Raw genomic sequence first — 26,481 nt, 5'->3', positions numbered from 1 at the left:
ACCATAAAACTCCTAGAAGAAAACACAGGCATGTGGACGTAGGACATAGGTTATGGCAATGATCTTTTCAACTGGACACCAAAAGTAAAAGCAAAAATAAACAAATGGGGCTGTATCAAAAAAGCTTCTGCACAACAAAGGAAACCATCAGCAAAATGAAAGGGCAGACTATTGAATGTGAGAAAATATTTGCAAATCATATATCCAATAAGGGTTAATATCCAAAATATATGAAGAAGTACAACTTAATAGCAAAAAACAAATAAAAAGACCAAAAACCCAGTCTGATTAAAAAATAGGCAGAGGGGATGCCTGGCTGACTCAGTCGGTGGGTTGTGACTTCGAGCCCCAGGCTGGGTGTAGAGATTACTTACTTTAATGAATGAATGAATGAATGACAGAGAACTGCAATAGACATGTTTCCAAAGACATACAGATGACCAATAGGCACATGAATAGATGTTTAACATCACTAATCATCAGGGAAATGCAAATCAAAACCACAATGTACCTCACACCTGTTAGAATGGCCATTATCAAAAAAATAAAAAAATAAGTGTTGGCAAGGATGTGGAGAAAAGGAAACCCTTGTGACTGGGTAGGAATGTAAACTGGTGCATACACCATGAGAAACAGTATGGAGGTTAGTCAAAAAAATTAAATAGAACTACCATATGATCCAGCAGTTCTACTTCTGGTATTATCAGAAAACAAAAACACTTAAGATGTATGCACCCCCATATTCACTGCAACATTATTTACAAAAAGCAAGATAGGGAAACAGCCTATCATCAATGGATGAGTGGATAAAGAAATTGTGGTACAGATACACAATGCAATATTATTCAGCCATTAAGAAAGAATGAAGTCTTGCTATATCCAGCAATATGATGCCTTGAGGTCATTTATGCTAAGTGAAACAAGCCAGACTGAGAAAGAAAAATACTGTATGATAGCTTATATGTGAGTCTAAATTAAAAAATAAAACACAGGGGCGCCTGGGTGGCTCAGTCGGTTAAGCGTCTGACTTCAGCTCAGGTCGCGATCTCGCGGTCCGTGAGTTCGAGCCCCGCGTCAGGCTCTGGGCTGATGGCTCACAGCCTGGAGCCTGCTTCGGATTCTGTGTCTCCCTCTCTCTCTGCTCCTCCCCCGTTCATGCTCTGTCTCTCTCTCGGTCTCAAAAATAAATAAACGTAAAAATAAATAAATAAAATAAAACACAAAAAACAAGCCTATAGATACAAAGAACAGACTAGTGCCTGCCAGAGACTGCAGTGGAGATGGGAGAACTAGATGAAAGGTGTCAAAAGGTAAAAAAAAAAAAAAAAAAAAAAAAAAAAACCTTTTTTTTCTTTTTTTTAATTTTTTTTTTCAACGTTTATTTATTTTGGGGACAGAGAGAGACAGAGCATGAATTGGGGAGGGGCAGAGAGAGAGGGAGACACAGAATCAGAAACAGGCTCCAGGCTCTGAGCCATCAGCGCAGAGCCTGACGCGGGGCTCGAACTCACGGACCGCGAGATCGTGACCTGGCTGAAGTCGGACGCTTAACTGACTGCGCCACCCAGGCGCCCCAAAAAAACCTTTTTTAATTAAAGACGATTGTAGTGTGTCTGGGCGGCTCAGTCAGTTAAGCCTCTGACTCTTGATTTCAGTTCAGGTCATGATCCCAGAGTCATGGGATCAAACCCTGCATCAAGCTCTGTGCTGATTGTGGAGCCTGCTTAAGATTCTCTCTCCCCTCCCCCCCCCCCCCCGCCCCTCTCCCCTGCTCACATGCACATGCGCGTGCACTCTGAATAAATTTAAAAAGATTGTACCTATAGCTGACAATGTATTATATGCTTAGAAACTTGTTAAGAGCATAAATCTCTTGTTAAGTGTTCTTTCCAATTAAAAAAAAAAATCTAAGAGCTCCCCTGATGAACAGATAGGGTAGTAGGAAATCTTCAGCACACCTTTTCTGTAGAGTTAATAAAAGAATAGCCCAGAGTCAAGAATCCCTTCCCCTGCAGAAATGCTACAAAGAAAAGACACCAAAAGGTGGGAGAAGCTTAGCGATCAGAGACCAGCTCTACCAGGTTGATAGTCCTTTACTTTGCCCACATTCTATAGCCATTTCAGGAAATAGTAAAGCATTCTAGTTAAGAAACCAGCTAGCTTGGTTTTGGATTCCGGATTTGCTGCTTACTAGCTGAGTATCTAGTGACTGGCAAAACTGTATAATCCTGTGTGTGCTTCAGTTTCCTCATCTGAAAAAAAGGATTTTAATAGCACCAACTTTGTACGATTGTTGTGAGGACTGAATGAGATAACGTATTCAAAGACACAGAACATTACCTGAGACAGAGCAAGTACTTAATAAATCTAAGTTATGATTTTGTCTGTAGGAGCCGGAGTTTACTAAAGGAGGAAGACCCTGCCGTCCTAATCTCTGAGGTCCTAAGGAGGAAGTTTGCCCTGAAGGAAGAAGATATTAGTAGAAAGGGAAACTGACAGAACTCAGCTCTGCAAATTCAGTCTCATGCTCCTGGAATTCCTTCAATAGCTGCCTTCCTCACCACAGACCTTTCTGCCTCACAGTTAGAAATCTTTTTGCAAAGGTCTTGCGGAAATCTAGAGCTTGGACTGAAAGAAAAGTTGGATTATGCTTCCTTTGCTTCGAACCTTAGCAGAAGCTAAGGCATGTTTTGCACTGAGACACTTGTTACAGGTAAATGCATAGGTTGGAATGTCTCAGTCTAAAGGATGAGATAGAAGTTTGGCTTTTCCTGCCTCTGTGTGAAAATCAGTTCTAAGTGAATGGCTTATTACTTCACTGCATTAGACCCCATAACTGGTCTCACCGGACACTTTGTGCCCAGCTATCACTCTCAGCGGCTTCCTTGTAGCAGAGCAGGGCTGAGGGGAGGGGGGCTGTATTTGTATGTGTTGACAGGGCAAGGAAAATCTTATGCTGCTCCATCATAAATGGACACCAGTGCCCAGCAACCCCCCTCTCCTCCTTCCCAGTCCAACACCTAGATATAGAGGGTCACACCTCTGGACCAGCTGACACTTGGGCTGCTGCTGGGAAGCCTGGGCTGCTTTTTTCTTAAATATATTTTGTAATACTCTACAACCAGATCTACCCTCCCAGGCCCTGGGCCCTCACGGGTTCCACTGATTGAAAATGCTTTCTCTTCCGTGGACTTTAGTTTAAGCCTAGTAGGAAAGAGAAATGGGGAGGAGAGAAGAGTACCATCCTTCTTCCAGGCCCTTGACTGCTCCTTTGCGTTGGGCCAAGGTTTGTACCTACCACACCATGCATGACTCAGACGCCCTCGGGTCCCTTTCTCTACGGTATGTATCCTGTGTGTGTGGGTTGAAGCACTACCTGACATTAAATGAAGGATATGGAGAGATACTGCACCTGCTCTTTGTCTCTGGGTTGTGACCCCTTGCATCCCCCATGGGTATAGGATTCCTGTTAATTTTAAGGTATGTGAAGTTTCGTAAAAAGAGGCTTCCCCTCTTTTCTTATAAAGTCCTGCCTATATAAAAACAAAAAAACACTTCTGTAGGGAGCCTCTTGTCCCCTTCTGTAGGGATTTTACCCAAACTCTTAAAGTAGTTCCATCTTACAGCTTGCACACTTGCCCCCTAGGGGCTGATTGAGCCTCTTAAGGTAGCATACCTGCAACATGCGAAACTGCCACCTGGTGGATAACATCTCGGCTAGAACACAGGTGTTCAGGTGAGACCCTGGCAGTGACAGAGCATATATTATTAAAAAGTTGCTTTTCCAGAAATAAAGCGGTAATGTTTTAATTACCATCAGAGTCAGCTTATAGAGTCATTTATTTGGATTCGTAGTTTTACAAAGGGAGTTCCCTCATACCTTGTAGAAGAGTGGTAGCACATCTAGATTGTTATATAGCTCAGGCTATTTTAAGGGAGATGTTTAAACACAGTAGAAGTCTTTAAAATGCTGTAAAATCCCCACAGAAATAAGTAGAAAGCAGAATGATGGTGGTTTTTTTAAAATCTCTCTATCCTCTCTGACCCCATACATCTGGGCCCAGGAGATTTGCCTTATCACCTCAAAAAGGTGTCAGGAATAATGGTCCCATGGTTGAGTGGGGAAGCTAACAGCCAGAGATTAGAAGAACACCCATCCGTAAGAAGCGCTGTTCCAGTCAGGCATCTGAAAGGGCACAGAGGTGGCTCTGCAGGCTGAGTAGGGACTCTTTAGTGGAGGGATAAGTACCTGCCCTGCCTCCTCATTGCTCATCAGAGACTCGCACAAGTTTACCAGCCACCTCTTCCTCAGGGAAAGGCACCATCATACCCCCTCAACAAGCGGCCCCATTTGCTTTATTGACACCAAGAAAATGCTCAATTATAACGTCATCCCTTGCCTCCCTCCCACCCACACTCCCAACCCCCCCACCCCAATATTTTCCTACAGCTCTGTCATTTCGAGGTACTTTTAGAACAAAACCGTCATAAAGACATTTAGACTTGATGCCTGATAACCTGATTACCTTCTGAGTCCTGGGTAAAGAGCAAATCAGGCTGCAGATTTAACTGAGTGGGCGTCTCCTGGCACTGAGCCCAACGGCTGCTAGAAAACTGCCCTAAGCCCCGATTCTGGTTGTTGGTTACATCTTGGAAAGGAGCTCTAGAGTTGTGGGCAATGACTCGCTGGCCCTGAGAATCCTCAGTAAAAAGCTGACTCCAAGAGTCCTTGTCATTCTTTTCACTGTCCCAAGAAAATAGAGGGATAGGACAAGGGCTTTGTTTCACTGAGTGTGTGTTTTCCCCTTTCCAGGAATCCCTGTATGTTTGAAGGAGGATCGGGGTCTGTCTGGTTTCTTTTGCAGACACCTTTTCTAATGGCGTCTTGTCCAAGGGCTCATGGCCCTTGCCCCGAGGTGGTTTAATGGGTCTCTCCACACCCTGATAGTTCTTTTTCTTAGATCCATGAAGCCATTCCCTTTTCCAGGAAGAGTCTTTCTCTTCCTCCTTTTGGTCCAGTGAGCGAGAACCTTCCAAGTTCTTGGTGAAGGAACAAGATGGAGAGGCTTTACTCTTTGCAGCACAGACTAAGGTGTCAGGCTGGAGCAAAGACAGCACAGTCAAAAATGGTGTTCCCATCCTGTGGTGGCCAGAATCCTGGAGGGGCTGTGGAGAAAGTCCGGCTTCCTGGGTGTCTGCAGGGGTTGAAGTGGCTAATGGGGGTGCCATGCAATCATCCCCTAAGCCCTGGATCAAATGGTCTAGCTGGGTTACATCATTCTTAGACTCTTTGTTGGTCTGACTTTCTATAGGAGATGAAACATTCCTCTGGTCACCACCAATTGTTCTTCCTAGTAAGACAGACATGAGCAAATATTACTCTGCAGGAAAACTCTGCCCTGAGCAGGATTTAGCTGTTTTTTTTTTTTAAATCAGTATTAGCTACTACCACTACCTAGTGCAGGGGTCTCAGACTTGTCACACACATTTATAGCTGGTCTTCCTGCTTTTAATCTGTACTTTCTCCAAAATGATTTTTCTAAAACACAGTCCTCATATTCTGCTGTTCAAATATATGGATGCTTCCAGTGATCGGCCTAACAGAGTCAAACATGCTAGCTATGTTCAGATCACACAGCCTACTTTTCTGGCTGCGTTTTCATATGTGGGGTTTGTCTCACAGGGCACATCAACTTTGCTTTTGTTTTTTATTTAACATGGTTTCTGCTAAACAGTGATTTTGGCTAAATATATTGTCCTTTGAGAAGTATGTGAAACAGTTTGCACTGGTGACAGTGCAAAGAACATTAAATGCCCCACTCTGCAAACATTTCATGGGAAAGGGAGTAAAGACCATCAGGATGCTAAGTCAACCAGTAGGAAGGACAATAAAAAGAAACTGCTAATGTTCAGCCTGTCCCTTTGATCAGGCATGGAATGGATCTTGTTCTGCCTTGATGAATTACATGGACTCCTCCCGCCCATTATACCAAGATCTAATTACAAACAAAGCTGAATGATTTCCTCTTCCTCCAACAGGAATCATAGGGCAGAAACCATGTTTTGTGAAAGATTTCTCAACGTTGCCTAAGAATTCAATAGATTATAGAACATGCCAGAATTCTGAAATAGGAAGCATCCTTGAAGAAAATCAGCCCTTGTTACTTAAAGCAAAAAGTTGCTTATTTTAAGTTCTTGTTTGGGGCAGGAAGAGTGAATTTAAGATTTATGCAATGCAATCCTGGGAATCAAAAGAGTTAAAGCTCTCCCAGCACCCTTCATCCAGCAGACACCCTGCTCTGTAAGCCCCAGCCTGCTCTGAGGTAGCATATCCTCTGAAAAGGGACACGTAAGCAAAGAACTACCAAAGGATGATGAGACACAAGCAACTTTATGCCAACCTTTCTAACAAAAACACATCTTTGACTAATTTGAGAAGCTTTATACAGAAACACCTACTATTAAATAATCTTAGACTGTTCACTGTGGCCAATCCAAGACCTAACTAATGGCAGGTCAGCTCCCCTGCACACCCCAACTCCCAAAGTATACCTTTCTCCTCACCGCTCTGTCAGGAAGTACAAATATTTAATATTAGACTGAGTGAACCAGAAAGAAAATGTTTGTAAAAGCACGTATATATTGCTTTGCAGAAGGGGAGGTTTTGTTGTGTTTTATAACACAACCTCTTCTAATAAGTCACTAAGTTTAACACAAAGCACTAGTGTCACCACTTCTCATAAACGTTGCAGCAGAGGAGAGTGCACGCATTCCTTTCTGCTCCCTGGGTATTCCCAGGCGGGTCACCATACCTGGCTGCAAGGTGAAGAAGGAAGCGATGCTGGTCTGCCGAATGCCTGCAGGTGCAATTCTTTGAGTAAAGGAAATCTTAGCCTTTTTTTCTCCAGGAAAAAGTGTTAGCATTTTGGTGTTTGGCTTCATTACATGTGTCTGAGAAGGGGGAGAAAAAGAACAATAAAACCTATTAATATCAAAACAGGTGCCAGATGGGAGAGATTCAACAAACACCAGTGATCCTCACAGAACCCTACTGGACCCTTTGGACTCCACCCTATCCTAGTCTCTGGGTAGTTTTTGCTGTGTACATCATCATCTATCATTTCCTGCCATACTGATGGTATTTTTCTCAGCAAATCACATATTCCAACTATAGCCCAATCTTTCTGCTTCCCCACGGAAATCAGGCTGACTAAACAGGATTTGTTGAAGTGATTCCAGGGATGACACTCTCTCTTATATTTAAAGATAATGATTCTACATTAGCAGCAGTGGACACATACCTAGTGGTTTTCAAATAGCCACATATGGTTAAGAGCATGACTCCACAGTCACACAGCTTGGGTTCAAATCAATCCCAATTCTGCCACCGCTACTTATTAACTGTGTGATGTTCTGCAAGTTGTTTAATCTAGGTCTCATTCTCGTGTGTGAAATGGGGACAGTAAAGTACCTACCCCATAGGGCTGTTATGAGGATTTGGTGAGTCAATTCACATAAAAGGCTTACACACAGTTCCTGGGATTCATACTAGTTGGTTATTACTAGAAGGAAAAGCAATGAAACAGCTAGTCTTACACACTTTCAGCCCCTTTATACTTTACAGTATGAATTAGAAGATGTACCATAGAGATTTGGGAAGTTTTGTCAACTAACTATAAATCTAACCTCATCTTTATTTAGTGTGATTTGGTTTTGTTTCGACTTGCTGGTTAAGAAATGCCTGAGAAGTAACCTGAGAATGGGGCTATACTCAATTCAGTTTGGTGTGAAAACCAAAGAAGAAATGGCATTTGCCAACATTCATGCTACAAATTGGAGATAGGTCTGAAACTTGAACCCAAATTATTAATTCTAGCCAAAGCTGACTTCATTTTTACATTTGGAAACTAAAATGTACTTTAACTGGTGAAAAAAGAAGGAACTCCTTAATATAAAACTCATACTTTGACTTCCAGTACTGGCTTGGAACTTTCCCTTCCACTACACAAAACTAGAAAACTGGATAAGATACATAAGACCACTGATTTTAGATGGTGGACAACAGGTATTGCATTGGATTGTGAGCCCTGAGAGAAGAAAAACAAATGAGGTGAGCCCTATGATGACCCTAGCTTTCTTCCTGGAATCATCTGTCGATTAATTAAATATATGGAGACTGGAATTTGGAGAAACTGAGGTGGCCACTCCTCCTCTTAAGTTGTGAAGTCCCCCACCTTGAACTTCGGAAGAATTTTGTGACTCACCAATAAAGTATGATAGAAATAACACTACATGGTTTACAAAACTAGGTCATAAAAATGTCATGCACTTCTGTCTTGCTTTCCTGAAATGCTCACTCTTGGAACCTGGCCACCATGCTATGAGGAAGCCCAAGTAGGCACATCACTCTCTAAATGTTATGAGACACATCCTAGATATGGGAAATAGTGAGATAGAATGCAAACAAGTATTTTAGCACCTATATGCTAGGGACTGGGAATATAATGATGCACAAAAATATACAGACTGTTTCTGCCCTGGTAAAGCTTACAGCTTATGGGGGAAAAAAAGACTAATAATATACAGTTATTTAAATGACTTACAAGAATGCCAAGTCCTGCATACACCATAGAAATACAAAGGATTGTAAGAATATTATGAAAAATTATATGCCAACAAATCAGACAACCTAGAAGAAATGGATAAATTCCTAGAAACCTATAACCTCCCAAAACTGAATCAGGAAGAAGTAGAAAATTTGAACAGATGGATTACCGCAATGAATTGAATCAGTAATCAAAAAACTCCCAACAAACAAAAGTCCAGGACCAGACAGCTTCACAGGTGAATTCTACCAAACACTTAAAGGAGAGTTAATACCTATTCTTCTCAAATGATTCCCAAAAATTGAAGAGGAAGGAAAACTTCCAAATTCATTCTATGAAGCCAGCATTATCCTGTTATCAAAACCAGATAAAGGCACTACTACAAAAGGAGACAACTATAGGCCAATATCTCTGATAAACACAGATGCATAAATCCTCAACAAAATATTAGCAAACCAAATCCAACAATACACTTAAAAAAAATCATTCACCACAATCAAGTGGGATTTATTCCTGGGATACAGGGAGGTTCAATATTCACAAATCAATCAATATGATATATATCACATCAATAAGAAAAAGGATAAAAACCATATGATCATTTCGATGGGGTGCCTGGGTGGCTTAGTGGGTTAAGTGTCCGACTCTTGATTTCGGCTCAGGTCACGATCTTGTGGTTCGTGAGTTTTGAGCCTGCATTGGACTCTGTGCTGATGGTGCAGTCTGCTTGGGATTCTCTCTCTCCCTCTCTCTCTTCCCCTCCCCTGCTCATGCTGTCTCTCTGTTTCTCTCAAAATAAACTTTAAAACAAAATGATTTCAATATATGCAGAAAAAGCATTTGACAAAGTACCACATGTATTCATTATAAAAACTCTCAACAAGGTAGGTTTAGAGAAAACATACCTCAACATGATAAAGACCATATGAAAAACCCACAGCTAACATCATGCTCAATGGTGAAAGTTTAAACTGACAGCTTTTCCCCTAAGATCAGGAACAAGACAAGTGTCCACTCTTACCACTTTTATTCAACATAGTATTGGAAGTCCTAGCTTCAAAAATCAGACAAAAAAAAAAAAAAAGAATAAATGGCATCCAAATTGGTAAAGAAGAAATAAAACTTTCACTATTGGCAGGTGACATGATACTATATATAGAAAACCCTAAGGACCCCACCAAAAAAACTACTACAACTGATGAATGATTTCAGTAAGGTTACAGGATACAAAATCAATGTACAGGATGCAAAATCAATGTGCAAAATCCGTTGCATTTCTACACACTAATAATGAAGCAGCAGAAAGAGAAATTAAGAAAACAATCCCATTTACAACTGCACCAAAAATAATAAAATACCTAAGAATAAACAACCAAGGAGGCGAAAGACCTGTACTCTCAAAACTATAAAACACTGATGGGGGCACGTGGGTGGTTCAGTTGGTTAAGGTTAAGCATCTGACTCTGGGTTTCAACTCAGGTCATGATCTTATGATTCGTGAGTTCAAGCCCCCTGTCAGGCTCTGTGCTGACAGTGCAGAGGCTGCTTGGGATTCTCTCTCTCTCTCCCTCTCTCTCTGCCCTTGCCCTGCTCATGCTCTCTCTAAAGAAATAAATAAACGTAAACAAAACAAAACAAAAAAACAACACTGATGAAATAAATTAAAGATGACACAAACAAATGAAAAAAATATTCCATGCTCATAGATTAGAGGGACAAATATTGATAAAATGTCCATACTACCCAAAGCAATCTAAATATTTAACGCAATTCCTATCAAAATACCAACAATATTTTTCCACAGAACTAAAACAAACAATCCTAAACTTTGTACAGAACCACAAAAGACCCTGAATACCCAAAGCAATCTTGAAAAAGAAAAACAGAGCTGGAGGTATCACAGTTCCAGATTTCAATGTTATATACAAAGCTGCAGTAATCAAAACAGCATGGTACGGGCACAAAAATAGACACACAGATCAACAGAATGAAATAGAAAGCCCAGAAATAAATCCACAATTATATAGTCAATTAATCTTCAACAAAGGAGGCAAGAACATGCAATAGGAAAAAGTCTCTTTAACAAATGGTGTTAGGAAAACTGGACAGCTACATGCAAAAGAATGAAAATGAGGGGTGCCTGGTGGCTCAGTCGGTTAAGTGTCTGACTTCAGCTCAGGCCATGATCTCACAGTTTGTGAGTTTGAGCCCCGCATCAGGCTTCATGCTGACAGTGCAGGGCCTGCTTGGGATTCTCTCTCTCCCTTTCTCTCTCTCTCTCTCTGCCCCCCTCTCTGCCCTTCCCCTACTCATGCTCTGTCAAAATAAATAAATAAACTTAAAAAAAAAAAAAGAAAATGGACCACTTTATTACACCCTACACAAAAATAAACTAAAAATGGATTGGATTAAGGATCTAAATGTGAGGCCTGAAACCATAAAAATCCTAGAAGAGATCACAGGCAATAATTTCTCTGATAGCAGCTGTAATATTTTTCTAGATGTCTCCTGAGGCAAGGGAAACAAAAGCAGAGCAAAAATAAACTATGGGGACGACATCCAAATAAAAAGCTTCTGCACAGCAAAGGAAACTATCAACAAAACTAAAAGACAACCTACCGAAGGGGAGAAGGTATTTGTAAATGATATATACAATAAAGGGTTAATATCCAAAGTATATAAAGTACTTGTATGACTCAACACCAAAAAAAAAACAAAAAAAAAAACAAAAACAAAAACCCTCAAATAATCCAATTAAAAAACGGGCAGAAGACACGAACAGACATTTCTCCAAAGATATACAGATGGCCAACAGACATGAAAAGATGCTCATCATCACTCATCATCAGGAAAATGCAAATCAAAACTAATGACATATCACACCTGTCAGAATGGCTAAAATAAAAAACAAGAAACAACAGGTGCCAGCAAGGAAGTGGAGAAAAAGGAACCCCTGTACACCTTGGGAGTGCAAACTGGTACAGCCACTGTGGAAAACAGAATGAAGGCTCTTTCAAAAATTAAAAATAGAACTACCACGGGGCACCTGGGTGGCTCAATCAGTTAAGCCTCCGACTCTTAACTTCGGCTCAGGTCATGATCTCATGGGTTCCTGAGATCAAGCCCCGCGTAGAGCTCTGTAATGACCATACAGAACCTGCTTGGGATTTTCTCTCTTTCTCCCCCTCCCCTGCTTGATCTCGATCTCTCTCTCTCTCTCAAAATAAACAAACATTTTTAATACAAAAAACCCCACAAAACTACCCGGGCGCCTAGGTGGCTCAGTCAGTTCAGTGTCTGGCATGGCTCAGGTCATGATCTTGCAGTTCTTAAGTTCAAGCCGCATCAGGCTCTCTGTTGTTAGCACAGAGCCAGCTTTGGATCCTCACTCCCCTCTTCCTCTGCCCCTCCTCCACTTGCATGCTTTCTCCCTCAAAAATAAACATTAAAAAAAAAATTTTTTTTAAAGAATTACCATATGATCCAGTAATCTCACTACTGGGTATCTACCGAAAGAATACAAAAACACATTCAAAAGGATATATGTGCTCCTATGTTTATTTCAGCACTATTTACAATAGCCAAAATATGGAAGCAGCCTAAGTGTCCACTGACAGACGAATGGATAAAGAAGATGTGAGATATATATATATATATATATATATATATATATATATATGGAATAGAATATTATTCAGCCATAAAAAAGAATGAAATCTTGCCATTTGCAACATGGATGGACCTAGAGAGTATAACACTAAGCAAAATCAGAGAAAGACAAATATCATATGATTTCACTCATATGTGGAAGAAACAAATGAACAAAGGAAAAAAGGACAAACCAAAAAACAAACTCTTAACTATAGAGAACAAACAGGTGGTTACCAGAGGGGAGGCAGGTGGGATGCTGGGTGAAGGGCTGAAGAGTACACTGATCTTGATGAGCATGGAGTAATAATACATGAGATACTAAGTCACTGAAACTAATTTAACACTGTTAACTATACTGGAATTAAAGTTTTTAAAAAATACTAAATCCTATAGAGAAGACTTACAGAAACTACACATTATGTTGAATACCTGAAACTAATTTAACACTGTATGTTAACTCTACTGGAATTTTTATTTTTAAATACAAAGTCCTATAAAGCAGACTTATAGAAACTACACATTACCAGATAACAGTAAGACCTCAATTAGCAAAACATCTTGGAATAAAGCTTTTCACCAAATTGGCCATCTTAGCAGGAATAGAACATTCTTTCCTCAGGTCAGAGCAGTATCAGGAGTGACAATGTCCCCACAGTTATAACTCCCTTACAAGACTTGTGGCTTTAAGGAACTATGTTTATCTCAGTGAAATGAGTGAGCACAGGTCATCTGGAACTGAGGGGACCCAGGTACAGTCCTTTAGCTCATTATCCTTACCTCAAAATAGATACAACCCTTGTGTGTATATTACAGAGTGTAAGAAAGCCTGTCTAAAAGGCACAGGGTTCATACAGGACCAAACACGTTGGTAAGCCACAGCCTAGGTATTAACAATTCTTACCCTGTAAGAATGCCTCAAAGAATCTAACTTCAAGAAATACATTCCCTCCAACCCAAAGCATCTCTAGTCCTTTGGCATTATCACATTCATGGTCCCATTGAGTTTTCTTCTTTCAGAGTGGTAGGAGTAACTGACTTCCTACAACCACGGAGGCCCTGCTATTGCTATCACAAGGATCCCCTGGGATGTATTTCTACAGAGAACAATGTTTCTTTTGGCTGCAAATCACCTCAAAAGTATGGCCTTTTCTTAAAGACAACTCTATTATCAAAGCAGATCTGGGATCATATAATTCACCCTTCTAACTATTGGAAGATGTTTGTGCTTCCATGGCATTGAAGTTCAGTTTAGACCTCGTTCTATTTTTATCTCTTCCGATAATTTATCTGCAAGTCTGTCTTAAAGTTCTGCTTTCAAACCAATTTAATTCCCCTTTTTTATGATTCATATGGCCTTCAAGTCTAGTATATACTTTGATCCAACTTACTTTTTTCATTATGGTCACTGGTCTTGAATTTATGTATGAAATCTCATTACCCTTATATACTGATAGCTTTGAAAAAATACGAACACACGTGTTTCTTTTTGCCCTACTTCTTCTTTTATGCTTGAGATCCCATACTCCTCTCTTCCCACTTCTCCAAGTCCCCCCTCCTCCTCAGTCTCTCACAGAAAACCTTTTCCAATCAGTCACTGTCACACCTTATCAAGTCACGCTGAAAGTGATGCTAGCTAATAAGGACACCCAAAAGAGTACTGTTTAAGGGGTCTGACCCAGAAAAGCTGCCAAGATTCCCATCATCTCCAACATAAATGAGCTTGGTTGAATGAATAATAATAAAGTATTCATTCAAAACTTGCTTCAAGCTCTCCAAACCTGTGAAACAAATAACACATTATCCTAGTTCAGATATCATAAACTCTTGCCTAGTCCTAGACTATTACAATAGTTTCTTAACTGGTCAGGCCCTCATTCAATACCTGTTTCAATGAGTCCCCCACCCAATAACTAGACTAATCTTCTTGTAGTATAACTGTCAGCATACCATGTTGCTCAAACTCTATCAATCATTTCTCTACTACCTTGTAGCATAAAGTACCAACTCTCAGACCGCACACATCAATGATTCCAGTTTACCTTTTTCTCCATTACCAAAACCTCTGTGTATACTGTAGCATAATACTTACCTACATGCCAGTTCCTATTATGGCCTCCACCTTGCTCATTTCTGTGCCTCACACAGAAGGGCCTTTTTCACACCCAAGTCTGAAATGCTACATATACTTCAGTTTAGCCCCAAGCATTCCTGATTCCAACAACCAGAGGTGATCTCTTCCCCTTACAAACTTGGCATTTATCACTTGGTATTTCAAGACTTACCTGACAAAATCCTGGTATCAAAATTTGATTCACATACTTTTTTTCTGTCCTCCACAGAACCAGCTTAATGCACAGAGTGAGCACTTAATTCAGTAAATATTTTAGGAAGAAAGTGGGTATATAGGAAGGAAACATTCTGGTTATGTTTTATATATGTAACTACTCATTACATTTTCAACATCAACAAAGCTCTCAGAAAACATTAAGCCTTTTCCAATACTGTGATCAAAGCCAAGGTGAGCTCCTGTCACTGTAATTGGTGTCACCCATAGGTCCAGAGCACAGACTGGATGAGAAGTACACCCACGGAAAACTAAAGGTTTTCCTCCCAAAATAATCAAACAATACAAAATCTGTTACAAGAATCTTCTCTGGAACCACCCGGCACTGATTTTTCATCTAAACCTAATGACAACTTCAACAGGGGTAACAGCAAAAAGCAATTTCTTTTAAGTGTCACAACTCCTAAATTGAAGACCTGGTATGTCTACATCCATTAGCATTACTAAGTCTCATAAAAAGGGTACTTCTTGCTAATGAGATTTTTCTCACTTAAAGAATGTCCCACATCCCAGATCATTATAGTACAGTGTTTTTCATACACATGCCACCAATGTTGCCCTAATAAGACTATGTACTGAAGGTCTGTTTAAGCTTCCTGATTTTAACTACTTCCAGTACAGCAATGGCCAAATGTGGCCCTCTCAATAGCAGAGATGATGGTCCCATGCGAAAAGAAGAGCACTGTGTTCACTTAAATTGCAAAGCAGGTGCCTTAAAAAAAATGCAATGGAGTAGAAACCCCCACTCTGGAACAAATCTTCAAGTCCCCCTGGAAGGTGTCAACTTTGTGAAGAGAATTACTGTATGTGTGTGTGTTTGTGTGTACACACACACAATATATACAGTTGACCCTTGAACAATGTGAGGGTTAAGGTCACCGACCCTCCCACACAGTTGAAAATCCACACACAACTTTTGATTCCCCCAAAAACTTAACTACTAATAGCCTACTGTTGACCAAAAGCCTTGTTGATAACACAGTCAACTAACACATTATATTATATGTATGTACATACATTATATGTATTCTTACAATAAAGTAAGCTAGAGAAAAGAAAATGTTAAGAAAATCATAAGGAACAGAAAATACATTTACAGGACTGTACTGTATTTATCCAAAAAAAATCTGCAAATAGACCCACGCAATTCAAACTGTGTTGTTCAAGGCTCAACTGTACATACAACCAGCCCATGTTATATCTATTCTCCCAATTTCCAAACACTATTTCAAGACTTTTTTTTTTTTTTTTTAACTTTTTTCTCTACAATCATCTACTTACTCCGGTCCCAATTTCTGGCTCCTAAATGTAAACAGAACTAAAGGGAAAATGCAAAGGTCCTTTAAAAAAGGAGAGATGCCAAGGGCTGCAGATAACTGGACAAAAGCCACAGTTTAAAAACATTGAAGAGACTTCCCAACTCCTACCAAGCCCACATTTAGGTCCTTCTTTTTTTTTTTTTTCTTTGTAGTGTTTATTTATTGTTGAGAGAGAGCTAACTCAAGTAGGGGTAGGGGTATGTGGGCAGAGAAAGAGGCAGAGAGAATCCGAAGCAGATTCTGAGTTGTCAGTGCAGAGCCCAAAGAGGGGCTTAAACCCACAGACTGTGAGATGATGACCCAACCTGGAACCAAGAGGCAGACACACAACCGAGCCACCCAGGTGTCCCATGGGTCCTTCTTGAGCATAACCATGTTTTAAATATATCCATAGAAAGCAATAATCTGCCAAAAATAACAATTTAAACTTATACTATTCTGAATTAGGCCCTTGTCATCTCTTGCCTAAATTTCTGCACTATTCTCCAAATTCCTCTAACCTTTCAGTGTACCACTTACTTTCATGTAAGTACAACTGGGCTAATCTTGGAGAGTATTATGTCAAATGCCTTCCATGAATTTCCCACCACATGGTACCATTTACCCTCCTAATCTCACCTTCAACTCCCCTACATTTTTAATAGCTTTTTAACAACTATGTAACAGATATATAATCTTTTTAACAGAGATATAATCCACATACCATAAAATTCACCTACTTAAGTGTACAGTTAAGTGTTTTTTAATAGAGTTGTATAAACATCACCACTATCTAATTTTAGAACATTTTTCATTGTACCCATTAGCAGTCATTCCCCATTCCCACCCCACCCTAGCCCCAGGAAACATTGACTTACTTTTTTGTATCTAGAGATTTGTCTATTCCGGACCTTTCATACATCATACAACAGCTGGTCTTTTGTGACTGGCTTCTTTCACTGAGTGTGTTTTGGAGGTTCATCCAGCTTGTAGCAGGTGTATGAACTTTAGTCCCTTTTTACTGCCAAATAATATTCCATTGTTTGGACATACCCTTTTATCTATCCATTCATCATTGTCGGGCGACTGGGCTGTTTTTATTCTTTACTATTACAAGAAATGTTGCTACTAACATTCAAACATTCACTCATTGGTGTACGAGTTTTTTGTGAAAATATCTTTTCATATCTCGGGTATACACATAAAGGCAGAAGTGCCAGGTCATACGTTGAACGTACAGGTAACTACGTTGAACGTTTTGAGGAACTGCCGAACCATCCTGCAAACTGCCTCTACCGTTTTATACGTGCACCAGCAATGTATGGGGGTTCCAGTTTCTCCAAGTTGCTAACAACTTGGTATTCTCTTTTTGATTATAGCCATTCTAGTGGGTGCCAAGTGGTATCTCCTTGTGGTTTTGATTTGCATTTCCCTAGTGACTAATGATATCGACTATCTTTCCAAGTGTATATCTGAATAGACCTATAACAAGTAAAGAGATTAAATTAGTAACTTAAAAACTTCCTGCAAAGAAAAGTCCACTGTGTGCCACCTGAATTGGCTGAGAATTGTCAAAACCGGCAAGTTTAGGCTCCTCTTTGTTTAAGAGGCTTCCTTTAGCTCCTGTCTCTCCTCTGACACTTTGCTACAACCAGCAAGAAGAAACTACGTAACACCTTCGGTACTGCCTAGAAATCTCCTTAGCTGCATCACATCACCCAGTTCCTTAGGTACGTTCTCCACCTTCCACCTCACTACAGCCAACAGTAGTTGTAATAAACCTCCTGTCACTACGTAACAAGGATCCCCTTTCCTCTAATTTCCAGTAACATTATTTTCACTTTCCTTTAAACCCTCACCCACAGCTTCCTCAAAGACCATCCTGGTTCTAAAAGCAGTTTTTAAAAGCTCTTCAAGCTTTCACTAGCACTCCCTTCAAAGTCCTTCCAGCTGCCACCCACTGCCGCATTCCAAAGCCACTCCCCCATTTTCGGTTTTTGTTAGGCAGCACTCCACTGCCAGAACCAAAATCTGCATTAGCTTTCTACTGCTGCATTAACACACTGCCACAACACTTAGCAGCTTAAAACAACATTTATTATCTCACAACTTCTGTGCATCAGGAATTTGAGAGCAGCCTATCTGGGTGTTCTGGCTCACAATCTCATTAGGTTGCATTTAAGATATCAACCAGGACAGCAATATACACTTTCAAGGTGGCTCACTCACACAACTGTTGGCAAACACAGTAAGGTTCCTCTATAAAGCTGCCTGCATATCCGCACAACATGACAGCTGACTTCCCCTAAAGAGACAATGAGGCTGAAGCTGCAATGCTATTTATGACCTAGCCTCAGAATTCTAACATTAACACTTCCATCACATTCTAGTCATCAGAGTCACTAAGCACAGCCCACATGTGGGGGGTCACTTAATCTCCACCTTTTAAAGGAAGGCGTATCAAAGAATTTGTGGACATATTTTTAAACCACCACTCCTTCACCCACAATAAAAAATAATCTCGTCTTTCTCTAAATGCTTAGAATTCCCTTACACCTCTAAGGCACTTATAGTCTGTCTGAGAGTTATGTGTGTACCTAACATATCCCATGCTGCCAGGATTGGAACCATCTTATCCACCTTTTTATCATCTGAGGACACCTTACACATGATGAAAAAACACACTGGACCAAGAGTCAGAAGACCTGGAATCGAGCCTTAGAGCTGCACTTACTCTGATGTGATTTTGAGCAAATTTCTAGCCTAACTTCAATTTCTTCATCTGCAAGATGGAGATCATCTCACCTCCCTCACAAAGCTTACTGAGAAAGTTAGGTCAAACAATACATGTAAAGAAGTTTTACAAAACATAAGCCATTACATAAAGATCACATTGATAAACATTTGTTAAGTTACATTTACAGACCCGTATCAGTATTATAGTACTGACCCTAATATAGTGTTGCTACAATGGATTTCAGTATTATTATTATTAAGCCTGTTCAGTTTCAGTGAAATACTTATCTCCTCTATTTTTTCTTCTTCTTTTTTTTTTTTTTTTTTTTTTTTTTTGGTTAAACACTTTGACATTTTACCAGAGGGCTCCAGGCCATCTTTGCTCTAAAAAGCTCAATGTCCTCCCACTTATCTTCTCATCAGAGTGAGAAAAATAGAATCAGCAACTATAACCGTATCTAAAAGGTTTTATCTAAAAGCTCAGATGGATTAGTTCATTCACTCAATCAGTTTTTACTGAGTACCTACTACGTGCCACTGTTTGAAGGACTGCCCAATGCAACTTTCATTCTAGTAGAGGAAAATAATAAATGAACAAGTAAATATGTAGTATTGTAGTATATCTGATGGTAAAAGGGCTACAGAGAAAAATAAAACAAGACTAAGGTGTTAGGGAGTATGGGGAGTAGGGGCTAAGTGAAAGGCATTTTTATGGTGGTTAAGAAGTGGACTCAATGTTAAGTTGACATCCAAACAAATGAAAGAGCAGAGCCGTGTGGCATTTTAATCCCTATGTATTTGAAGTGAGGTGTATAAAAGTCCCTGCAGAGATACGCTTGGTTGGAAGGCCAGTATGACTACAGCAGAGTGAGGCAGAGAAAAGGAGATGAGGTCTAACATGTGAGAGGGAGCCTGCTTGGGATTCTCTCTCTCTCTCTCTCTCTCTCTCTCTCTCTCTCTCTCTCTCTCTCTCTGCCCCTCTCCTCCACCCACCCTGTCTCTCTCTTTCTCTCTCTCGAATAGATAAAACATAAAACATAAAAAATGTTTAAAATGTGTGAGAGGACATACATGGCCAAATTGTCCCTTGCAAGCCTCAGAGATTCCGGGTTTTACCAAAGATAGGAAACCACTAGATGGTTAAAATTAACAGTGAGCAAAGGGTCACTCTCATTCTGACTTGGGCAGCAGTGGTAGAAAGAGTAGGAAATTATGAGATTATAAACACAGTTGAAGGCAGAATCCAGAGGATTTGCTGATGGACTGTTAGTAAAGCTGCACAGTGGCATTCAGCGTTCTGCCAAGGCTGGCCAAGAAACAAACCACTGATGCCCCAGCCAAGATTTCTGACAGCTTCACATTTCCGTCTCCTTATTAGTTAGGCCCACTTCTCCTTCTCTGCTGCATGTATTTCAAGGGTAAGAAACCTTCTGCATTATAGGTGAAGAAATAGAAATTATTTTTGAGTTGTAATGATATATTTTTTTTTTTTACATTTACTTTTGAGAGACAGAGCACGAGCTGGGGAGGGGCAGACAGACAGGGAGACACAGAATCCGAAGCAGGTTCCAGGCCCTGAGCTGTCAGCACAGAGCCAGACGCGGGGCTCGAACTCACAAACCATGAGATCATGACCTGAGCCGAGGTCAGATGCTTAACCGACTGAGCCACCCAGATGCCCCAATATAATGACATTTTGAATATAGTACACCTAAGAGACAGCAAATACACAAAACACATACTGAATCTTCTTACTTCTTTATTGTGTAGAAAAATCTCTTAGAAATATTCCTCAATATTTTAATATAGAGGTAGCAAAGTTAAAATACAAAATCTAAAAACCATGTAAACAAGATGGCCTTTTCAAAAACTCATACTAAAACTCATGTCTCACATGGAAAGTTCTCTCATCATGTATTTAATGAAAGATGAACAGCAGAAAAATGTTTGATATCATCTCATTTGTGGGGAAAATAGATATATTTATTTATATACATAGAAAATGTCTCAAAGGATACCAAATTGTTAAAAGTAGCTACCACCAATGAAGCTTTTTACTCTTTTGTGTATTTTTGGTTTTTTTTACTGAATACAATTCTATACTTATTTTTTTTTTACAAACATATATTACTCTCAAATTAAAAAAAAAAGAAACTGAAGTGAAAACAAATACAGTAGCCTCCATACCAAGGCCTAGGGAATAAGGCTGAGCCTGCCATGCCTGTGGAACCAGGAGAGAAGCAAACTCACTCCAAACTCATCGGTATCTATCTTCCAGCCAGACTACAAACCACCCCAGTAGTCTCCCCAAAATAACAGACAGTTATGTTTAGAGATCAAGTGGGAAGGGGCATGTTTTCTAAAACACTTGGCCACTAGCAACTGCCTTAATGCCTGACATTAAAACTCAAACAAATGTGTGCCTATTTAATAGCTGCTTTAGGAAAAGGCAGGTTTCTACATCCTGTGAAATGGAATCTTTAGTACTTTGCTCTGGGCTGGAAGTCTTAAAAAGTTAGAGGAAAAGGAACTAGTCAGAGAACCAAAGTTTTTAACAAAATTTAATAGAAAATTTTAGGGACGCCTGGGTGGCTCCTTTCGTTGAGTGTCTGACTCTTGATTTCGGCTCAGGTCATGATCTCACAGCCATGAGATGGAGCCCTGTGTTGGGCTCCTGCACTGGGCTGGGCATGGAGCCTACTTAAGATTCTCTCTCTCCCTCCCTCTACCCCTCCCCTGCTCACGCGTGTGCTCTCTAAAAAACAAACAAAACTTTTAACACACATTTCTCTCCACACACATGCATCAAGAAAAGGCCATGGGAGCACATGGGGAGAAGGCAGCTCACTGTCTGTGAGCCAAGAAGAAAGTCCTTACCAGAACTCAACCAAGCTGGCACCCTGATCTTGGGCTTCCAGCTTCCAGAATTGTGACAGAATGAATTCTGTTGTTTAAGCCACTCAGTCAACAGTAGTTCGTTATGGCAGCCTGAGTAGACTAAGGCAAACTACTGCATGCAATGGATACTATTCCACATCATGGAATACTGTATAGTCTTTAAAAAAGAATAAAGCAGCTCTTTGTGAATGCATATGAAATGATACATAAGATGCAACAAGTGAGAAAAAGCAAGTTGCAGAACAATGTAGAATATGCTACTTATATGAAGGAATAGATATTGTATTTGCTTGTACACATACAGAATATCTCTGGAAGGATACACAAGAAAGTTGTGGCCTCTGAGATGGGTCAAGGATGGTTAAAAGTATTAGGTAGATATTTCACTGTATATCCCATACATTTTAAATCATTACCAGACAAATTGTAATACCTACCCCAAATATGTTTTTTTAATATTTATTTTTTAGAAAGAGAGAGTGTGGGCACATGCAAGTGAAGGAGGGGCAAAAGAGAAGGAGAGAGATGATCTGAAGCAGGCTCTGTGCTGACAGAGAGCCCGATGCAGGGCTCGAACTCACAAGTGGTGAGATCATGACCTAAGCCAAAGTCAGACTCTTAACCAACTGAGCCACCTAGGCACCGCTACTGCCCCCACCCCCCACCAGAAAAACATTTTCAAGTAAAAAAAAAAAATTTTTTTTAAGGAACAGGTGGTTTGTTATTTCTCAAAAGAGGACTTTAATGGAGGCACCTGGGTGGCTCAGTCGGTTAAGTATCCAACTTCAGGTCAGGTCATGATCTCACGGTTCATGAGTTCAAGCCCCACACTGGGCTCTGTGCTGACAGCTCAGAGCCTGGAGCCTGCTTCGGATTCCGTGTCTCCCTCTCTCTCTGTCCCTCCCCCACTCACACTCTGTTTCTCTCTCTCAAAAATTAATAAACATTAAAAAGATTATTTTTAATGACTTTAGGGGCACCTGGGTGGCTCAGTCAGTTAAGCATCCAACTCTTGACTTCCACTAAGGTCATGATCTCACGTTAGTGAGATGGAGCCTCACGTAAGGCTCTGAGCTAACACTATGGAGCTTGCTTGGTATTTTCTCTCTCCCTTTCTCTCTGCCCCTCCCCTGCTCACACTCTCTCTCTCTCTAAATAAATAAATAAATAAATAAACGGTTTTTAAAAATGATTTTAGAGGCACCTGGGTGGTTCAGTCGGTTAAGCATCTGACTTCAGCTCAGGTTGTGATCTCTCGGTTTGTGGATCTGAGTCCTGTGTCGGGCTCTGTGCTGACAGCTCAGGAGCCTGGAGCCTGCTTTGGATTCTGCATCTCCCTCTGTCTCTGCCCCTTCCCCACCTGTTCGCATTCTGTCTCTCAAATATAAATAAATAAACATTAACATAAATAAGAATAAAAAATGACTTGAGTTGTAAGACACTTTTTAACAGTCATCAAGTACTTTGTTCAGGAGATTGTAGCCACTGTAGGGGAGCAAAATTTGCCACCCCAAAATGTGTCCCTTTGGCATATGTATTAGTTTAGGCTGATTACTTTATTTATTTTTTTTTTAATTTTTTTTTCAACGTTTTTCATTTATTTTTGGGACAGAGAGAGACAGAGCATGAACGGGGGAGGGGCAGAGAGAGAGGGAGACACAGAATCGGAAACAGGCTCCAGGCTCCGAGCCATCAGCCCAGAGCCTGACGCGGGGCTCGAACTCACGGACCGCGAGATCGTGACCTGGCTGAAGTCGGAACGCTTAACCGACTGCGCCACCCAGGCGCCCCTAGGCTGATTACTTTAAAAAAATTTTTTTATGTTTTGTTTTGTTTGTTTTTGAGAGAGAGACAGCGTGTGAGTTGGGGAGGGGCAGAGAGAGGGAGACACAGAATCCAAAGCAGGCTCCAGGCTCTGAGCTGTCAGCACAGAGCCCAAGGCAGGGCTCGAACCCGTGAACCGTGAGATCATGACCTGAGCCGAAGTCAGATGCTCAACCAATTAAGCCACCTAGGTGGCCCTAGACTGATTACTTTTTTGTTGTTGTTGTTTATTTATTTTTGTGAGAGAGAGATAGAGCATGAGTGGGGGAGGGTCAGAGACAGGGGGAGATACAGAATCAGAAGCAGGTTCTAGGCTCCAAGCTGTAAGCACAGGTCCTAACACAGGGCTTCAACCCACAAACTGTGAGATCATGACCTGACTGAAGCCGGACATCCAAACGAATGAGCTCCAGGCACCCCTACAGGTGCATTTCTATACACTACTAAGGAGCTATCAGAAAGAGAAATTAAGAAAACAGTTGCATCCATTTACAGTTGCATCAAAAAGAAAAAAAATACCTAGGAATAAATTTAACCAAAGAGATAAAAAGACCTGTATTCTGAAGACTGTAGGACATGGATAAAAGAAATTGAGAATGATAAAATTAAGTGGAAAAATCGTGGTAAGGGACTGGAAGAATTAATATTGTTAAAATATCCATACTACCCCAAACAATCTACAAATCCAATACAATCCATCAAAATACAATTTTTCACAAAACTAGAACAAATAATTCTAAAATTTGTATGGAACCCCAAACAGACAAAGCAATTTTGAGAAAGAAGATCAAAGCTATAAATATCATGCTTCCTGATTTCAAACTATACTACAAAGCTACAGTAAAACAGTACGGTACTGACACAAAGACACATAGGTCAATGGACTAGACAGCCCATAAATAAACCCGCAAGTATATGGCCCATTAACCTACTACAAAGGAGGCAAGAATATACAATGGGGAAAAGACAGTCTCTTCAATAAATGGTGCTGGGGAAACTGGACCACTATCTTAACACCATATATAAAAATAAATTCAAAATGGATTAAAGACCTTAATGTTAAGACCTGAAACCAGAAGACTTCTAGAATGAAAGGCAATAAGCTCTTTGAGGCCCATATTAGCAGCAGTTCTTTGGACCTGAATCCTCAGGCAAGGACAACAAAAGCTAAAATAAACACAGGGGATTACGCTGAACTAAAATGCTTTTGCAGAGGAAACCATCAACAAAACAAAAAGGCGACCCACTGAATGGGAGAAGATATTTACAAATCACACATTCAGTAAGAGGTTAACATCCAAAATAAAGAACTGACACAACTTAGTATAAAAAAAAAAAAAAAAGATTAAAAAGTGGGCAGAGGATGTGAAAAGATATTTTTCCAAAGAAGACATACAGATGGCCAAGAGACACTCCTGAAAAGGTGCTCAACGTCATTAACCATCAGGGAAATGTAAATCAAAGCCCCAGTGAGACATTACTTTACACCTGTTAGAATGGCTAGTATCAAAAAGATAAAAAATAACAAGTGTTGGAGAGGATGTGGAGAAAAGGGAACCCTCATACACTGTTGCTGGGAACACAGACTGGTGCAGCTACGATGGAAAACAATATGGAGGTTCTTCAAAAAATTAAAAATAAGGCACCTGGGTGGCTTAGTCAGTTAGGCAACCTCCGCTCAGGTCAAGATCTCACAGTTTGTGGGTTGGAGCCCCATGGAATCCTCTGTCCCCCCACCCTGCCCCTTCACTGCTTGCACTCACATTCTCTTAAAAATAAACATTAAAAAAAAAGCAAAAAAAAAAAAAATTGAAACTAGAATTACCATACGCTCCAATAATTCCACTTCTGGGTATTTACCTGAAGAAAATGAAAACACCAGTTGAAAGAGATACATGCACCCCTATATTCATTGCAGTATTATTTACAACAGCCAAGATATGGACGCAACCCAAGTATCCATCGATAAACAAACATAAAGAAGATGTGATAATACCTACAATGAAATATTACTCAGCCATCAAGAATGAAACCCTGGGGCGCCTGGGTGGCTCAGTCAGCTGAGCATATAACTCTTGATCTCAGCTTAGGTCATGATCTCACAGTCCTGACTTGGGTTTGTGACTTCGAGCCCCACATCTGGCTCTGCGCTGACAGCACAGAGCCTGCTTGAGATTCTCTACCTTCTCCGTTGGCCCCTCCCCCGTTTGCGGGTGCTCTCTCAAAATAAATAAATCTTTTAAAAAAAGAGAAAAAAATGAAATCCTGACATACAGCATCGATGGACCTAAAGGGTATTACACTAAGTGAAATAAGCTAGACAGAAAAAGACAAATAGGTCTGACTCCACTCATATGTGAAATCTAAATAACAAAAGAACAAACAAAACCGAAACAGATACACAGGTATAAGACACAAACTGTTCCTTACCAGAGGGGGGAGCCGGCGAAACAGGTGAAGGGGATTGAAACAGGTGAAGAGGATTAAGTCACAAACTTCCGATTATAAAATAAGTCATGGGAGGTCAAGTACAGCGAAGGGACTATAGTCAATAACACTGTAGTAACTTTGTAGTTACAATAATATCGTAGTAACTGTATGGTGCCCACAGCGAGACTTATCGTGGGGATCACTTCTTAATGTGTAAATGTTGAATCACTATGATGTACACCTGAAACTACCAGGATATTGAATGTCAAGCATAGTTCTACCCAAAAAACAAACAAAAAAACAACACTCCTCGGAGCACATTTTCTGTCCACCCTCCCCCCACACCTGGAAGCCTTGCAGTCCCAGTCTCTTCCTTACCCATCCACAGCCTGCCTGCCTTCCCCCCCCGCCCCGCCCCATTCCTCTCCACTCTTCCCAAACCCCATTTTTCACCCTTCTTTAGGCTCCAGTCCCTCTCGCCTCTGAATTCCCAAAGCCGTTCCTTTCTTGGTCCCCGACCTGGCCTCCATCACCTCCCCTCTCACGCCTCCAGGTCCCTAACCCCTCCCCCAACACCCTCCCGCGTGCCCACGACCCACCTGCACTTTCCGCCTCTTCAGGGCTGCCGCGTCCAGCCACACGCCGCAGGCCTCCTCCTCCGGGCCTCTCCGCCTCATGGCCGCCGCGGACACCC

The 26,481-nt window shown here is 40.7% G+C and overlaps 2 protein-coding genes across 4 annotated transcripts in view; one reads left to right on the top strand and one right to left on the bottom strand.

The window, feature by feature from the left end:
• The window catches only part of MTFR1L (mitochondrial fission regulator 1 like), a 19,000-nt gene extending 15,175 nt beyond the window's left edge, over positions 1-3,825 (top strand). For all 3 annotated transcript variants that reach the window (XM_047083820.1, XM_047083818.1, XM_047083819.1), the window contains one exon: positions 2,391-3,825. In XM_047083820.1, coding sequence (XP_046939776.1) covers positions 2,391-2,496 — 106 coding nt within the window. In that variant the 3' untranslated portion in view covers positions 2,497-3,825. The remainder of the gene's footprint in view (positions 1-2,390) is intronic.
• AUNIP (aurora kinase A and ninein interacting protein) lies at positions 3,605-26,481 on the bottom strand. Its single transcript, XM_047083821.1, has 4 exons — positions 26,387-26,481; positions 6,813-6,951; positions 4,527-5,351; positions 3,605-3,744 (listed from the first exon to the last, which is right to left on the bottom strand). The coding sequence occupies exons 1-4, from the start codon at positions 26,462-26,464 to the stop codon at positions 3,605-3,607; spliced, it is 1,182 nt and encodes a 393-aa protein (XP_046939777.1). The 5' UTR covers positions 26,465-26,481.

The sequence above is a fragment of the Lynx rufus genome, unplaced genomic scaffold (genome assembly GCF_022079265.1).
Source record: "Lynx rufus isolate CCGP_SWC_20201006 ecotype Redwood Valley unplaced genomic scaffold, mLynRuf1.p SCAF_2, whole genome shotgun sequence".
NCBI lineage: Eukaryota > Metazoa > Chordata > Mammalia > Carnivora > Felidae > Lynx > Lynx rufus.
Note: the sequence above shows the minus strand (reverse complement) of the source record. Positions and strands in the feature narration are given on the sequence as shown.